We start from the raw sequence: 18807 nt of genomic DNA on the forward strand, positions 1-18807 counted from the left end.
CACAATTCTTTTAACCCTTTCAAGGCTCTCTGCATTCTTGCAAGGTACCCTAATATCCCTGTATTTCACAGAGGCACCTATAGTGAGCCAATGCAGCCTGAAAACAGCCATGAAATTCCATGCAATTGCTGGCTTGGGCCACAGACCTGAAGTTCCCCATCACTTCCTTTCTGATCAACTTCATCAAAATAACTGATAAGGCCTTAACAAAAAACAAATTAATCAACTTCTGCATCATTATAATTTTAAGTTAACTGCTATGAAGCACAGTCCACTTGCAGCAATGGGGAACAAAGACTCCCTATAGCTCTGAAGAAGATCTCTTTATTGCCAGAAAACACCCCCTCTTTATGCCCCTGTTTTCCACTGGACACAACCAGAACCAAACAGAACAGAAGAAAAGCACTGCAGTGCTGCTGTCCATGCTTCCTATCACCCAATCATCTTCCCACTCATACACTGTGCAGATGTGCACATATCATGCAGAATGTTACAAAACCTCTTACTTGTACTTCAAGGTGCTTTTGTCCCCCTAACTTCTGATCTAGTCCAGATCTCTGTTCTGTTCCTCTCTCTACACTAAGCATCATCTTTGATTTCATCTTTCTGCTTCTGCAGATAGTGTGTGGGGTGTTCTGCTTTTTTTTAGATTACCTTGATTTTATGTCTCATTCCTGCTAGAAAACTGCCTCTGGCATTCCCAGGAATAATTAATGCTCTTGCAGTTCCTAACAGCATTCTTTGCTTCTCAAAATGCCAAGGCATTTGTAAACCTCTTTACATGGAACTAAGTTGCCTTTGGTCTGTGTTGCATTCTGGGGGACTATCAGGAGGATCTTTTCAGAGTGATCATATCCCTCCAGCATAAGTTTGAGGAATATTACAAGAGGAGAAGTACTGTAGTAGTATGTCCTTATTCTATAAGCCTACACAGAGGATTGTTAGCAAATTGAAATGTATTTCTGGCAGAATTTAAGTTAATAGTTAATAATTACCATCTCACTTTGCAAGCAAACATTTCACACACTTAGGTAGGCTTCCATGATCTGAAGGGACCTATAAGGAAGAGGGATTCTTTATCAGGAACCTACATAACCAAAAAGGACAAGAACTAATAGGTTCAAAATGAAAGAGGGGAAAAATAGGTATCTGGAAGAAATTCTTTACTGTGGGGGTGGTGAGGCACTGGAAAAGGTTGCCCAGGGCAGCTGTGGATTCCCCATCTCTGGAAGCATTAGAAACCTGGTCTAATGGAAGGTGTCCACGCACAAGGCAAGGGGGTTGGAATGAAATGATCTTTAAGATCCCTTCCAACCCAAACCATGATTCTATGACTATGCTGTAGAACATTAAAAATGGTACGCTACAGAGAAAACATGAAAACGTGGGCATGAAGTCGTTTGGGAATAAGGGGGCAACAGCCTCACCTTGCCTCCCTTTTCTTCATTTTGCCTCTTTGGTAAACATAAGAAGCTGATTTTGCTTAGTCTTTGGTCACTAGTCAAATGTCTCTGGGGAAAAAAATAAACCAAATATATTTAATTCGAATATTTTCCATTCATCTCTTTACAATATTTTCCCACGCTTCCCGACAAGCCGGTCCCGATTAGAGTCAGACAGGCGCTGTTGCGTGGCCCGTTCTCCAGAACATCAAGGCCCCGGGCAGGCGGCTTTCCGATGCGAAGGCTCCTTTGGTTACGCTCGGCAGGAAGGGATGGGTGGGGGCAATGCGCTCCGGGCACCGCCCCGGGGCCGCGTCACGGGCGGGCGGCCGGCGCGGCGCGGCCGGCGCGGAGCGCTGCGGGCAGTGGCGCCATGCACTCCCTCGCCCAGGAGATCCGAAGCTTCTCCAGGGCCAACCTGCGGAAGCAGCGCACCCGCGTCACCACGCTGACCGGCCGCAGGATCATCGAGACGTGGCGCGGCGCCTGCCTGCACATGGAGGAGGAGGAGGAGGCGGCGCCCGACGGCGGCTTCGTGCAGGATCTCAGCGCTGACCTCCAGGTCGGCGTGGTGAAGCCCTGGCTGCTGCTGGGTGAGTGGGGCTGGGTGAGTGGGCGCCGTCCGCCGGCCGGGCAGGGGCTCAGCGCAGCAACGGGAACGCTCTCTCTCCGTAGGGTCGCAGGATGCTGCTCACGACCTGGAGACGATGAGAAAGCATAAGGTAACGTTACACCGACGTATAAATGCATCTCGTGTGATGCGCGCAGTGCGTTTCTCCTGTAAATTAAAAACTCCTAATTATTCTCTAGCAGATAGGAGGAAAACTGTATTCCACTTGCATTTTCAAAAGGCTGCTCCGTTTGCAGGTGGATGGGTTTCTGTTGGCTTCACGAGAAGCTGAAATGCTTTCAGAGAATCCCAGAATCTTCCAAGGGACTTCTGGAGATTATCTAGTCCAAACCCCCTGCCAAGGCAGGGTCACCCAGAGTACGTGACACAGAAACGTGTCCAGGTGGGTTTGGAATGTCTCCAGACAGGGAGACTCTGTGACCTTCCTGGGCACCTGTTCCAGTGCTTGGCCACACTCAATCTCAACAAGTTCTTCCTCATGCTCAGGTGGAACTTCTTATGTTTTCATTTATGACAATTGCTTCTCATCCTGTTGCTAGGTACCACTGGAAAAACTCTTGCTTCCCTGCAAGAGTGATGATTGTTTAGAGCTGTTTAATGGAACAGATTCCTACACTGCCATATGCATTTGCATTCAGACACTAAGCAGCACCATTCCCCCTTGCCTTATGTGGATTGATAAAACTAGAAAAACGAAGCAGCTTCTCTAAGTCTGTCCCAAAATTTTGTCTTTTTACTCTTCTCTATTGCAGTAATGGGGTGATAAGGCCTTTGGACAGTGGTGGTTCTGCATGCACCTGGTTGGCATCTGGTGCCATCTAAATGTCACTTTACTGTAACTTTAAATAACCCACAACATGACTGTAGCCTGGACAGAGCAGAGATGGCAGGAGGCCAGAAGTGGTGTCGACTGCAAAGAACAGGTGTAGTTTACTCTGAAATCCTTCTGCTCCAGCAAATGTTTCTGGTAACTAACCAGAAGGATTGTTAAGATGTTGGGTTAGAGCAGGATTAAAATTTGGGCGATTTTTGGGTGGTCTGTTCTTTCATTCCTATTGCTTTCTCTTTTATTTTCTAACCATGTGATGAAAACTCCCTTTTCTGTTGAAAACCCATTTTTATTGTCTGTGTTTGAGCACTGATCTTTTCATCTCCTCTCTGAAAAACCCTGAGATTTATCACAGTATGTTTTAGCACACTTTGAAACTTTGCTTGGAGAAAAGTGCACCATAGACAGCATATGTATGTAAAACTGAACATTGCATCAGTATAAGGTAGAGTCTGTGTATGCCTAAAGATTAATTCACCTTTGTTACTGCTCATTTTGCTTGTTATCTTCAGAAAATGCCTTTTTCCTTTTTTTCTTTTATTTTTTTGACTTAGGTCACTCATGTTCTAAATGTGGCATATGGAGTCCAAAATGCCTTCCTCGATGACTTTACATACAAGACCATTTCCATTCTGGACCTCCCAGAAACTGATATTACCTCCTATTTCCCTGAATGTTTTGAGTTTATTGAGAAAGCCAAGATCCAGGTACGGTCTATCAATAATTAATATTAGTAGTTATCCTGTTTAGATTATTTATAACATTACTTAAGAACTAAAGCAGCTTCTTTTGTTAGAAGAAAATATGGTACCAAATGAATAGTTTTTCCATTGTCTTTTTAAACTTTAAGTAGAAAATCCAAGTAATTTTTAAGTATTCCTAGAGACATGGCACTGCTGTTAATCTTTATTCCCTCCAGCATTGCTTTTTCAGAATTACTGTCTTGAGTTTTAGAGAAATGCTTCTTTAATACAGGTGGACCAGGGCTTGACTTTAAATTACACAATTGCATCCTAAATCCAAGTCACTACCCCTGATGGAAGGAAATGAAGAAAATTTATTTATCCTTTGGGGATGTTGTTTTGGATTAGAAACCAGAGTGAATTAAAAGCAAGAAACACAGCTTTTACATATCTGTGTGGTCTATCATCAGCTGTTCACCATGCTGGTGCTTTTCATTATAGAATCATTGAATGGTTTGGGTTGGAAAGGACCTTAAAGATTATCTAGCTCCAACCCCCTGCCATGGGCAGGGACACCTCCCACTAGACCAGGTTGCTCAAAGAAGATGCTATGATTCCACATACATACCCAGAACATCAGAGAATGCGTTAGTAGTCTTGGAGCCAAAAGTGATTTAACTATTCACAAAATATGAAAGAATGTGATTGAGAAAATTGGCTAAAAAAGCCCTTCTGGGGTTTCTTGGCAGAATTATCTGTAGCCAGGAACATGCCCAACTCACAGCTGTTAAATCCAGGCTTACTGTGTAATTTAGGACAACCACTGTTTTGGTATCTAAACTATAACTCAACAACCAAACATTATTGCATTTTATTCTACTATATCTATCAGGTTCATTGTTTATGTAGATTGGGATAAAAGATGATCTTGCCCCAGTTTTCGTTGTGTCGCAGTGTTCTTTCCTTCTCTCATTTATAATTTACAAGCTATGTGATAACGTATGATCACTAAATTACCTTTTCAAGGTTTCTAATTACAGTTTCCAGTTCATTTCTAAATGAGAGTTGCCATTCACAACTGCACAATTTTGCTTTCTGCCTCTGGTGTTTATATCTCAGTTACTATTTTGTAGGTTAAGGAGTTTACAGGAAAACTTATATAACAACATTAGTAGTTTTCTGATGGAAGAGGTGGATGAAAGAGAAGTTAATTGGTGGAATAGCTGTTCTCCAGAATCAGTTCAAAAAGCACATGATAGTGGTATACAGAGACAGATCTCTAGGTGGTTTGAATTACTTTACTTGCTTTCTCAAAATAGTGTTAAAAGAGTTTATGATAGATTGTGTCATGAAGTGCTCTTCTGTTTAAGTAACCATAGAGATACTACTGTTTCATCTCTTAAAATGGGGGAGAAAGACATGTTCACTGGTGAGAGAACATGATATGTGAGAAATTATTTCTAGAACATGGTGAACTCCATGAAGGAAGAATAAGAGCATGTGAATTTGAGGATGCACTGTTCTGTAAGTCATTGCCAGCTGGGCACTTGTAACAGGATTCACTTTTCTAAAACTGTAATGGCTCAAGTCTCTAGATACCATGGTACAAATTCTGATACTGATCAGAGCTCAACTTTTCTTCTAGGCTCCAGCTTGGCAGGCAGGTTTTCCATGACATGTTCAGTGACCCATGTCAACTCATAATACTGTGAATGACAGATACTTTTTGATATGTTTAATATCTAATAATAAAACTTCTGAAATCTTGTGTTTTCAAAGAGAAAATCTTTGCTTATTCATGATCATCACTCCGGATTGCTCCCTCTATCTTTCCTAAGGAAAAAGCCTCTTTTTCACTGCAAAGTAAAATGGATCCATAAGGAATTACATTAGCCTTCAACTTCACTAAAAACTTTATGCTTCTTTTAAATTTCTTTCCTTGGTGAGGCTTTTTGCGCACTGTGTATGACCATTCTATAATCACCTTTTCTGATAGTGGAAGGTGATTTTGTTTCTCCCTCCATAAAAATTTTTAAAAAACCCCAACTTGGTCTTGAATCTTACATGATTCTTTCAAGTCCACTGACCATTTCTTGGCAGGAAAACTTTGGGTATCAGGATCAGAGCAAGGAGTTCTTGGTAAATAAAGATGGTAAAATTCCCATTAAGTAACTTGTGCCTGTTAAGGGCAGACAGAACAGGCTGTTTGTAACTAGAATAGTTTTGTTTAGCCTCAAGTATCTGAGCACATCATGTCATGTTTCAGTATTTTCATTCTGAATATGGAGGTACTGGGGGTTTGGTGGTTTCTTTTTGTGTCAAAGGAGCATTTAGTGGACAGTTTGGACTGAGGCTTTTCCAGGTCATAATCTGACATACAAACATGACAACATCACAAAGCCTGGGCCTTGCAAGCATTACCTAGGAGATTTTAGATTGTCTAGTTGTCTTTGCGTTAATTTGGGTTTATTTCTTAACAAAACTCACAGTGTCTAAAAAGAACCATTCAGGTATCTCAAAAGTCATGTGGGAAATGTTTAAGTAGGATAAAACCCATTAATTTTATATATAATGCAGCATAAGCCTGAATTCAAACCCCAGAAGAAGCATTTGTGAATTTATGGGTTTGAGTAGTTTTGGATTTGCACTCTAGTTCCCAGTTAAGGCATGTTAGTTGTACCAGTGGTGTGATGGGAAGGGAGAGATCTGTTGCAAATCACACTATATCCTTTCTAATTTTTCTGTTCCCGTGCATGATCCCTGTTACTCAGAATCTTCCCTGCAGAGTACACAAGAAACATGCTACTGGAACTACAAGATGTTCTAAAATCTGCCTCTCTGTTTGCTGCCTTGCTGTGTTTTTAACCTTCAACAAGATACTGTTAAGTTCCTTTCAATATTGCAAATAAAATCTATTTCAAAATTGGCACCCAATTAGATCAGATACTTTGGTATCCCAGTTGTCTGTGATTTGGTTTTTACATGAACAGGCTGCTGTAAGGCCTCAGGAAGAGAGACAGAAGATGTGTTTTAGTACTATGGTATGAGTTAGGTTTGATGAATTTGGTAATAATAAGGCATTTTACAAAGAAAAATACTTAATTTCATGCTTATATTGTGCTTGTGCCTATGTTTGGACTTACATTTGTAAATATTTGCTTTGAGCTCGGTAAGGAGCTTTCAATAAGTCTTAAAAGAATTTTATATAAAGTTTCTTACGCTTGTAATCTATCTAATGACTTTCCCAACTTATGTTTAATTTCTTTCTTGGAGGATGGCGTGGTACTGGTGCACTGTAATGCAGGAGTCTCCCGTGCAGCGGCTGTAGTTATTGGTTTTCTAATGAATTCAGAAAGACTGAGCTTTGCCAGAGCCTATTCCGTGGTGAAAAATGCAAGGCCTGCAGCTTGTCCAAATCCTGGCTTCATGGAGCAGCTTCACAAGTACCAAGAACAGATTGTAAAGGCAAATGGAAGCATAAACAGTCATGACTGATCCAAAGCAAGAAGTGAAATAATCTGTTTTGACTATACAGGATTTGTATGTACTTTAAACCCCTTTCACATGTGCATTTTCAAGTCTTTATATATTTTTTTTCTTACCCTCCTTTCACCCTGTTTTTTTCCAGCATGTCATCGAAAAGTCAAATGGTGTACTGACTTCAGAGAAGTTTTGCCTAAAACAGAGCACTAATAAAAGGATACAGCTCAGTTTTCCTTGAAATATTAGAAAACAGTAGAATGATGGTTTGCTTATTGAACCATGAGAAAATGCAGGCAATAGAGAAAGGAAGTAAAATAACTGAGATAAGTTGCTTTCTTTCCAAATCTGCGCATTCTTACTCGGTTGTAAAATCTAGATAATAACATGTTCAAATAGTGAAGTACCTTGATATTGGAATTTAAAATTATATTGCAACTATAGATGGTATTATTGAATTTTGTGGGCTAGCCAGCCATTAATTTTTTTTAAAATTAAAACAACGGTCTTTTGAGGATGCTCAAAATGCATAGGATGCTTTAATGCTTTGTGTATTTCTATTGTTTATCATCTAGTAGTGATTTGAAGTGCACTAACATGATGAATCCAGTCTTGGAACTAACAGGGTTTTTTTTACCTGTAAATCATTTCACTAGAGATACAAAAAATTTTGATAATGATTTGTCTCTGCTCATGCTACTGTCTTCACATCTAGTCCTCATGTACTGTCCCCTCACTCCATTCCACATCATATGTAAAGAACATATAGGATATGTAATTTTGACCCTCCTGAGAGATCCCAGGCTGAAGTTACTGTCTTAATATGTCATGCTTTAAAAAAAAAAAACCAAACAAAACTCCGCAAGATTTTAATAGTATTTTGTGGCCTTCAAGCCAGCTCTTAATATATTTATTAATATGCAACAAAATAAAGAGAACACTGTGTTTGGATAAATTGTGTGCTAAAGTGATTTTAAAGGTTTGGTTTCAAGATTGGCGTTCTGTCCTGGTACCATGGACACGGTTGTTTGAACCATGACATCTGTTGTGGATTGCTCATGCTCAAGAACATGCGGTGACACGACAAGGAGGAATGGATTCCAAGAGAGAGAAAAGGCTGAGATTAGATTATTTACACTGAGAGTGGGGTGGCCCTGGCACAGGCTGCCCAGAGAAGCTGTGGCTGCCCCATCCCTGGAAGTGTCCAAGGCCACGTTGGAAGGGGCTTGGAGCAACCTCGGACAGTGGAAGGTGTCTCTGTCCATGACAGGGATGGAGCTGGATGAGCCTTAAGATCCCTTCCAAGCCATTCCATGATTCTGTGCTAAACGTTAATGAGGAATTAGGCAACCCCGCTGCATCTGCTCGCTGTTGATGGTCACCGATCCCCGTGCCCGTGAGGGAACAGCTCACTGCGTGCTCTCGGCCAACGCGGGCGGCTGTGGTGCCGGCAGCCCGGGCAATGACTGACAGCCTTTCCCCGGGGCGGCAGCGGGGGGAGGCTGCTCTGAGCTCTCAGCTCGTGGAAGCAACCCAGGACAAGCCCTTGTAACTGTAACCGCGGTTCCTTCAGCTCTGTTCGCCACCTCGCCCTTCTCGGCGGGACCGTTTGGCCAGGAGCCGTGAGGCGACAGGCCGGCACAAGCCCATGACTGGCCCCGATAAACACCCACCCTGACGGGGTTCCGTCCGCCCCACCTCATCACAACATGGCCGGGGGCGGGTCGGAAGTGACGGCGGCAGGAAGCTCCGTCCCGTTTGAAAGCACCCGGCGGAGCCGCTGCCGCCGCCTCTTTCCCGCCATCCGGGCCGACATGGCCGCCTTCGCCATGGAGCTGCCGCCCGCAGGTGAGCTGGGCCCGGGGGGTCCCCCAGCTGCGCCGCCTCAGGGGCCGCCGCTGCCCGGCCGCCGCTGCCCGGCCGCCCGGCGGGTCCCTCAGCGCTGCCTGCGCTCCTGTGAGGGGAGTGGGGCCGGGGCCGACCCCCGCTGCAGGCGGGGAGTGTGGACCCCGCTGAGCTGGGGCGGGCAGTGGGAGGCGGCGCCGGGAAGGGACGGTTCGTGCTGGGCTGAAGCTAAAGGGGAGCGGGGTTAAATTGATGGGCCGCCACTTGTAGTTGCTAAAAATAGAAGGTTGTGGTAAACTCGACTTACCTGTAAAATGAATGATTAAACCGCCTTTGGTCTCATCAATACATGTAAATATCTCAAAGACGGGTGCCAAGAGGGTGGTGACCAGCGACAGGGCGGGGAGTAACGGCCAGAAACCGAAACACAAGTGGTTCTATCTCAGCATGAGGAGGAACTTCTTTACTTTGAGAGTGGCCAAGCCCTGGAACAGGCTGCCCAGAGTGGTTGTGGAGACATTGCAAACCCACCTAGAGGTACACCTGTGTACCTGCTCTGGGTGACCCTGCCTTGGCAGAGGGTTTGGACTAGATGGTCTCCAGAGGTCCCTTCCAACCCTGACAATTCTGGGATTCTGTGATCTTAATCATTTACTTGTGTTATGTTTCCTTGATAGAGCCCACAGTGGAAAAAGTTAGCTCTCTTAAGTCTTCTTCTTAACATTTTGTTTTCAGGAGCTGAACCAATGACTCTTGGTTCCCCAACATCTCCCAAACAAGGAACTAGTGCTCAATTTCTCCCTGGGTTTTTGATGGGTGACTTACCTGCCCCAGTGACTCCGCAGCCACGTGCTTTATACGGCCCTTCAATTGGTGTAATGGAAACAAGGTCTCCACTACTTGCAGGTCAGAATTTGTTAAATGTTGGAAAATTGTTGTGAAAGCAAAAAATTGGTTTGTCTCATTGTTCTACATGACAGTTGCAGACTTGAATCTTTATAGTTATATCTTTCTATATGCAAACTCCACTGATTGAATAAGTGGTAAACTCGGTGTATTCAATTATAATAAATGTTTTAAATGTGGCAGTTTTGGCATCAGGAAAGGTTTGTTTTACAGGGAAGGCACTATGAACCTCTACTAGTACAGGATCAGTTTATATGACTTTACTAGTCAATTACACATACATCGATATTGAAAACAGAGATATCTGCTGGAAAACTAAATGCAGCTTGTGCAAACTGCTGATTCCTTTGCAGATTTTTTTCTATTTCTTTGAATTCTAAAAGGTCACTTACAGATTGTCAAAACTTAAAAAAACTGGGTGGAGAAAAACTGAAAATAGACTTCTTAATTAGTATCTAGTGCTTGTAGTTAAAGTGTTGATGTCTGCTGTCATTGGACTGGAGTAGTGATTTTTCCTAGTTGTAGATGCTCATTTCTCTTCAACCACTTAATTAATCAGACCAGGAGAAGTTCTTACCCATGTTAGACCCATTTATGTCTGTTTTCTTCTCTGAGAAGAATGAGTGAGTAGTTGACATGTCATAGATAATCTTGGCTTTTGTACTAAATCAGGTGGCATAATTTTATGTCTGAGGGTGTTAACATGCTAGTCATTTTGAAGGAGAGATTGTTGATTAAAGTACTGCAAGAATTTATCTTAATAAAATAATCTCTTCTTTGGCTGTCAGGTCAGATTGGACTCAGTGATCTTTCTAGGTCTCTTCCAACTTAAAACGTTCTGTAATTGGAGGTTTATTGGTCTTCTGCTTCTTAATCTTGTCTGCCTGCCCTTATATGTCTGGGAACAAACCTCTTATGAAAATATTTATGAAATTGAAAGTAATCACATGAATTTCACCAAATTGTTTTTTAAAGGGTTTATTATAGCTTCAGAGTATCAATTTTAGAAAGAGGGAAGCCAGTCAGATACTAACACAGACTTCCCAAAGGGAGTGATCAAGTAGATCACTTAAACTGAAAACCTTGATGGGAGAGTGCTTTACATAATGCACATTATTTCATGTAACAGTAGCAGTTCTCATATGTGTTAAATAGTTCAGAGTGAAGTCTTGAAGCTCAAAATTTAGGATTGAAGAGAACCTTGGAAAAGCTTGATTTCCAAACATTTTGCAATTGAAAACTTGATGCAAGCTACTTTTTTTTTTTTTTTTTTTTTTTTTCCCCTGGGGTAAATCCACACAAAGTGTTAAGATACATCAAGTTGTTCCAAGAAGTTTAATTCTCAGTTATTCTGGAAGTTCCAAAGTTTACAGAATGGGAGAGCAGCTGTTTTAACTTCATCCTGTCTGTAGGCAAGCTAGTCCCTGCTTTCAAGAGTTTATGCTCTTATTTAATATGAAATTAGATAGGAAGCAAAGGAATTTGGCATTGGGAATGTGAAAATAACGTGCAATGTCTCTGCATTTTGGTATGGTTCTTTAACATGTGGGATATTTCAATTTTTGAAAATCTTGCTTTTGCATCTGTACTATAGGCAAGTTAGTCTCTGAAGCAATTGAAATAGATTTCTAGCCTGGCTTAAAATTGAAAGATACAGCAATGCTCAGAACTTCAGAGAAGGAACATGTAAACATTGAATATAATGGGTTAATAAGAGGTCTGAAAGTTGTAAATGGTACTTTTTTAGCATGCTGTTTGAGACACATGTAATGCTCCTACCTACAACATTCAAACCTAAACAGCTTGGTAAGACAGATGGCTTTGCAAACCTCCAGTGAAACAAACAGTCTCAACAGCAATCAACATGAGAGCATGGCTGAATTTACTATTGAAGTTTCCAGAACAAGTAGCAGCAAAGCAAAATTACAAGTTTTCTCATGCTCTTCTCTTGTTCCTTTGAATTGCAGGAGGGTCTCCCCCACAGCCAGTAGTCCCTTCGCATAAGGATAAAGGTGGTGCTCCACCAGTTAGAAGCATTTATGATGAGTTATCTAGCCCTGGGCTTGGATCAACACCTCTATCCTCAAGAAGACCAGTAAGTGTCTTGGATACTGGCCTGTTCTTAGCAGATGTGAGGCAGCTTACTGCAACAATGAATTCTCAAACTTAGCTGTATAAACTGCTTTGACCCTTCAGATCATGCTATTGCTTAATCTGGGTTGTTCAGCCTGCCTGTTCCTGTTAGGACTAAACAAGAGCTGTGGTCATGAAGCAAATTCCTGTTATTGCAAATTTTCAATACAGTAGGAAATGAAAAATGCAAGTCATGCCTCAGTTATGCTTTCTTGTACGAATTCAGCTTTGTTTGTCAGCTTTTCACTTTTTTTGTAAATTTATTGGGCTGCTGATTGACAGAAGGGCCCTTTCACAGCTTGAAAGGAAGTTGTAGCAAGGTGGAGACTGGTCTCTTCTCCCAGGTAACAATTAATAGGACAAGAGAAAATGGCCTCAGGTTTCACCAGAAGAAATTTAGATTGGATATCAGGAAAAATTTCTTCACTGAAAGGGTGGTCAGGCATTAAAACAGGCCACCAGGGAAGTGTTAGACTCTCCATCCTTGAAAGTGCTCAAAGATGAGTGGAAGTGAACTTGGGGACTTGGTTTAGTGGTCAAGATGGCAATGTTAGGTTAATGGCTGGACTCAATCTTAGAGATCTTTTTCAACATTATTAATTCGGTGTATCTGTGATTATCTTCTAGAAGGCAATACAGGCACTTAGAGAAATAGAAGGAATTTTTTTCTGAGAAAAATATCTGATCAAAGTTTGGGTAGACAGTTGGGGTTTATTTTGAAAGAGGAACACTAAATTTCTACAAGGTAAATTTTGTAATAAGCTCTGCTGCTTAACTGACTAATCAGGCATTGCTAGGCCCTTTTTCACTGAACCCTTTTGATGCTAGGAAAACATTTTTCACTGAATGAGCAGTCTTTCTATTGAGTGTTGCCTTCTGAAAAGTTAATTCTGAAAGCAGAGGTTCTCTGGGAAGGACAGAATCCTATAGTGTCTTAAAGGACTGGATATTAAATTTAAAAAAATGTTTGAACATGTGTTGCTAGGTCTACAGGTACTCCAGGCTGTTTGATCATGTATCTAAGAAATGCCACTATTCAGGCTAAAAATAGACTAAAATTGTTTTGGGTGTTGAAATCCTATGTTAATAAGAAAACATCTACTACCATTTAAAACTCAAAGTATACTTTTTTTCTATGCACTAAATAGTTGAGCAAGAAAGTAAGTCCAGTAATAGTCTCCGTACAAATGAAGGTTGTTTCCATGATTTCTGAACCCTTTAGGCAGTGACAATGCTGATAAACTTAGGATACAAATATCCTTCCTATCAGGATGCAGGTGAATGTGTGAATTATTACAGTGTAGCAATAGTGACCTGACTATTTTGAGAAAGTAAACTAAAGGATTTCTGAGTATTGATACTTAAAGCTACTTTGTTTCACAAAGCAAATGTCATATATATTGTCAAATAACTTTTCATTAATACTCCTCGGCAATCTTATATTAAATATACATGCAAAAATCTGTCCTTACTCTTAATTAGGAATAACTTAAGGCAGACAGTTAATATTATTATCTGAATGTTTAAATCACTTGAAAATTGTCTCTCTTGATGTGAGCAGTATACCTATAAGAATGATTTGTTTCTTTCTGTATATTAATGCAGGCCAGCTTTAGTTTATCACAGAGCCCATCAGTTGGAATTCTGCCATCAACACCGGGAGCAGGTAGATGTCTTGTCAAAATTTCTACTCTGTTTCCTTACTGCTTTCTTTAATACAGAAAAATCATCACTGTTCAAGCTACATCCATTCCTTGCTAATTTATGAAGAGGTTGTGTGTTTCTTAGCTTTACAAAGGTGTATGGGTATTAGTAGGAAATAATTATTCATTCTGAGACTGACAGAGTTTCAAGCAGTTTTTCTTGTTCCAAATGTGGTGTTGAGCTGAGCACAGAGCTGGTTGTAATTGAATGAAGAAGCTGAGATTGATGGATTGCCTTCCATCTTCACAAGGTTTGATATCTTGTGTAAGAAGCTGGTGCTAAAATTTATTGTTGGCCTGTTCCTATTTGGCAAAATTAAACAATAAAACCTCTTGCTGATTGAGGAGATGGCAAATCCAGAAACTCCTTGCTGTGGGCTGTAGCTGGGCTCACTCAGTCTCTCATCAGTCCCTCTGGCGCTGGAAAGTGCCCAGGCCCTGGTGGGCCACAGGTGTGAGCTCCCAGGATTTGTCTGGGTTTTCAGTCCAGAGCAGGTTTAAACAGATCTGAGGAAAAAGGCAAAAAGCAGTCCAGGGAACTTCCCTGCCTCAGGCAGCTAAAAACCAGCTAAAAGCAAAGGAGAGCTCTGTGCCGCTGTCTGTCAGTGCTGCAGACAGCACAGGCCAGGAGCAGCATGTGGGGGAGTGAGTGCCACTTCTGAACACAAACTGCAGCTTCCTCTTCCTCCTGATTCGTTCTCAGAGCCAGTCTTAAAAGTGCAGAACTTAATAAACAGAACAGGCAATTTGGGATACAAGCATCATAAAGTCACACCAGGACAATGATTGACTTACTTACTTTTTCTGTGTGTGAGTAAATCCCCATCAAACTCTTCCATATACAAGCGAAATGCTTGACATTGAATTTATTCTTGTATTATACACCTCTGTCTTGCAAAAGAAATTTGTTAAACAGTGCTATTTCAATTTAACAGCTTCAAGCATGTTCAGTCCTGCAAGTATTGGGCAGCCTAAGAAGACCACACTATCTCCTGCTCAGCTAGATCCTTTTTATACTCAAGGTGATTCCCTTACTTCAGAAGATCAACTTGATGACACATGGGTAACTGTATTTGGGTAAGTTGATTTCCAAAGTATCAGAAAAACATGGGTGAAGTCCTTACAGAATATGAGAAAAATACTTGGGCATTGATGTTGTCTGACATTGGTATGTGCTGCTATGGTTAAAGCAAGCAAACACATCCATTTCAGTGAGACGTCTTGAGCTACACATTATTTTTTCTAGATAGAAAAACACCATTCTGCTGTTGGGGTGTGTGATAAAGTGCCTGGAAAGTGGCATTTCTCAAGTCACTGCTTCTTATATCATTACAGTGGTCTCTTCTGGATTTCTGTTAATGCTTCATAGGGTTGTATCTGAACACCTGAATTCTTAAACTACTCATAATTTTTTGGGTATTTTTTTTTCTGTCTTTCAGATTTCCTCAAGCATCAGCTTCCTATATTCTACTACAGTTTGCTCAGTATGGAAACATATTAAAGCATGTGGTATGTTTTAGGTTGACACATCAGAAAACATTGTGAATTAAGCATTTTTGAAAAAACTACATTTCACAATTTTCACTTAATCTCATTCAGATGTCCAACACAGGAAACTGGATGCATATTCGATATCAGTCTAAGCTTCAAGCCCGGAAAGCCTTAAGCAAAGATGGAAGAATTTTTGGTGAATCTATCATGATTGGTGTCAAGCCCTGTATAGATAAAGTAAGTTAATAGTTGCTTTTAGTTAAATATAAGGCACTTTGCTTTTGGTCTTTCTTTTTATTTTCCCTGATCCCTTTAATTTTTTTTCTTTTGGAATTGCAAATTGTAGGTAGTTCATCTATATAGTCTGTTACACATTTATATAAGTTTTTTCTTAAGTATTTGTCAACATTTCCTGCTGAGAAGGATCACTATGGGCAATCTCTGTGCTCCTTGGAAGTTACAATGCACATTATATTGCTGTACAAGACAAGGAAGTGAAACCATAATATGAGACAATTGAGATAAGTTTCCTGACTGGAATTTGTGGCATTTAGGGCCTGCAGTAGATATCTAATGGCAGATTAAGATTGTTGCTGTGCCTAATTGTACCTCTCTATTTGTTATGTGACTATGTGCTTCTGGCTCTTGGATTTATCTTAATTCTGTGAAAATTTGTTAGCAAGAAAATCCCAATCCTGTTCTCCCAGCTTCCCCTAGGAAAACATGTCACTCTCTTGTAAGAAGCAGTTAGGGGTAGACATAGCTGTCTTGTAGTTTTAATATTAACATGAGCTATTATTGTCTAGGTATTTTCAATATCTTGACAATAATATAATATCTGTAATTCTTGCAGTGCTTTGCACTGGGTACTGTACATTAGCTTAAGCAAATAAGTCATTCTTCTATAGTGCACAGATTATTTTTTTTGTCTCTTTTAAGGATACGCAATACTAAAGAGTAATGTAAGCTTTCCAAACTGTGCTGAGAAGGCAGCCCTAGAAATTAAACTTTCATTACTGAAGTTCTAGCAGTCTGAAACATTTCTTACACTCAATAAAATTCAGAAACAAGTAATTCTGCAGCCTTTTCCTCTGTGGGCTTCTGCTGGTGGTCCGTCCAAGCCTTTTAAATATTTTGCTGTCCAGTTTTTATCAATGAATGGTCAGTAAGCTGAAGCTCTAGAAGTAAAGATCTAAGACTTATAATTGCCAGGCATCTGATTTTCATTGCTTTTGAATTCTCATTATGTCTTTGTGGATAGTATTCACTTTCATATACCACCAGTAAATAAACCCATAGGCATTAATTTGTGTTTTTGGAGGCAAAAGATTTCAGGAGACTAATCCATTGAAGGATTGGTTTTGGTCAGACTTTCCTGGAATTGAAAACTAGATTTGATGGATTTGACATCGGTGCTTAGGCTTCTGATTTAAAAGTATTAGTTCCATGGGTTCCCCTTGTGCTATGCCATCCATAGTGTACACCAGTCCTAGTGTTTATTTTGGAAAGTGCTCTTCTACCAAATGTGCTGCTGAATTTTTGCTGTCTTTAGCCTGGTTGAATCCTACACTCCACTGAGTCTAAATCCACCAAATCACATCTCCCCAGGCTGGTTGTTATTTACCATCTTGTTTTCTCTGGTTTGTTGAGGAACTTGTGGTTCCCATCAAGTCACTTGCTACCTCTTCCATTCAAGGTGCATTCCTTTCTAAACACAGGCTTACAAAATGGAGCCTTGAACCTTACTGCAAGTCATACAGTGTATTTCCTCTACATTGTTTCAAACTTGGTTGACATTTAGTACAGACAGTGAACAGATTTCAACCTTCCACTGCTTTGCAATGGCATAATTCAACATGATTGCAGTGAGGAAAATGCTTGCTGGTCATGTGTACCTGTATGTTCTGTACTGGAACACCTTTTATCTTTTGGGATCCATGTATGTTTTATAAAAAAAAATGTTAATAGTAGATAATTTTAGACAATAAAAGTTGGAATACTGCTTTTCAGTATTTGTTTACATTATATTAACCCTCTATTTAAGAGTGTGATGGAAAACTTTGAAAGAAGCTCTACATCCCCGATGTCTTCGATTTTCACTCCACCTACAAAATCTGCTGGCACACCAATACAACCTGCAAATAATACTGCAAGGATTTCTACAATGAGACCTCTTGCAACAGCATATAAGGCTTCCACTAGTGACTATCAGGTATTTTGAGGGAAACAGAAATGTGTTTTTGTATTGTCTCCCCTTAGCTCTTTGAGGCTGTACAGACATTAACTTCAATGTGACCTTACCTTTTGCTGTCAGTTCTTTAACAGTGTGGTTCAAGTGCAAGCTCAGTCTGTTCAGCCTCTAAAATAATAATAAAAAGTACTAAGTTAATGACTTTTCACTTTTCCAGGAATTAAGGGCTTGTTTTGAAAATATTTCAAACATATTTTGTCGAAATATAATAGCACTTAGGAAAAAAATAAGTAAACGGTTGGTGTAAAAACTATTAACTGCATGTTAACTGATTCTCTTTATTTTCTCTTTTTGTTTTTCTCCCTGCCTTCTAGGTGGTTTCTGACAGACAAACTCCAAGGAAAGATGAAAGTATTGTATCTAAAGCAATGGAATATGTTTTTGGCTGGTAATACACAAGAGGGAGTAACACACTAGGCTGGTCAGGGTTTGAACTATACTACTGTCACTTGTAGTTAGTTGTATAACTACTGGTGGCAGTATTTTATCTTACAGAGCACCTGTTATGCCTTCAGTTTATTCAGAAGACATGTAGCTTGCACTTTAAATGATGGCAGTGTACACATGGTTTTACAAACTGAGTAAGTGTAAATAAAAGTGCTTTTTCCCCATTTCTGCTCTGATGGCATGATTGTGAAAAAATGTCAGCACTGACTTTTCCTCTGTGATTGCTTTCTGTGAATTACTTCACAGTAAGTTGGAAATGCTTAAATTGGCAGCTAAATTTACTGATGCCTTTAATTTTTTTCCCCCTCTGGAAAGGTGATTGGTGACTTGCAGGAGGAACACTATGCAGAGCTATCTACCAGGGACAGGGCTTGTTATTAGTATGTGTGAATTATTTAAAATTGGGATTTGTTGCTGTTTTACAATTACCTCTGGCATACTATTCTAAATGTCATAGAAACCTTTTAACTCTTTGTTTCATTAATAAAAATTAAGTTTCTTTTCTTAGATTTTTTTTTTAAACAAGTATGAGTTCTGTTAGGAAAAATTATTAGCAGTACTCTTAACTGATAAATATGTTGTTGCCTAAGTTTATCGAAGTGTTATTGGCAGAGCAGGTGCTGCTGATTTTACCGAAGTAGGATTCAAACCATTTACCAACCAGGATTCAACCTATAAGGATATTTTATACCATTGTGCACTTAACAGGTAACAAACTGTAGCATTCTCAGCTATAAAATTTTTATTTGAAATAGCTGAAGTGAAAAATGCAGTGTGTCAATGAATGTAGCAGCTTCTTTCATTTGAAAAAGTGTTTAAGAAAATTTCAAACTTTCAGAATTGGCTGAATGGCAATTGATTTTCATTGTTTTATTTTCTAAATCAAACTTTTCTCCTTTGAAGTTTTGGAGATGAGACTCTCAAGTAATTATAGGCTCTTTCATCTGGAAAGAGAAATTTTTTCTA

General features: G+C 40.1%; 2 protein-coding genes across 2 annotated transcripts; both read left to right on the forward strand.

Moving 5' to 3' along the window:
• Positions 1-1568: 1568 nt before the first annotated feature.
• Positions 1569-8020, forward strand: DUSP19 (dual specificity phosphatase 19). The gene is made up of 4 exons (XM_015635243.3): positions 1569-2035; positions 2118-2164; positions 3457-3609; positions 6859-8020. Exons 1-4 carry the CDS (start codon positions 1678-1680, stop codon positions 7078-7080), a joined length of 780 nt encoding a protein of 259 aa, XP_015490729.2. The 5' UTR covers positions 1569-1677; the 3' UTR covers positions 7081-8020.
• Positions 8021-8806: 786 nt separating this feature from the next.
• On the forward strand, positions 8807-18350 carry NUP35 (nucleoporin 35). The gene is made up of 9 exons (XM_015635241.2): positions 8807-8913; positions 9646-9816; positions 11784-11911; positions 13555-13615; positions 14588-14729; positions 15092-15161; positions 15252-15380; positions 17188-17355; positions 17709-18350. The coding sequence occupies exons 1-9, from the start codon at positions 8880-8882 to the stop codon at positions 17784-17786; spliced, it is 981 nt and encodes a 326-aa protein (XP_015490727.1). The 5' UTR covers positions 8807-8879; the 3' UTR covers positions 17787-18350.
• Positions 18351-18807: the final 457 nt, after the last annotated feature.

The sequence above is a fragment of the Parus major genome, chromosome 7 (genome assembly GCF_001522545.3).
Source record: "Parus major isolate Abel chromosome 7, Parus_major1.1, whole genome shotgun sequence".
Lineage (NCBI taxonomy): Eukaryota > Metazoa > Chordata > Aves > Passeriformes > Paridae > Parus > Parus major.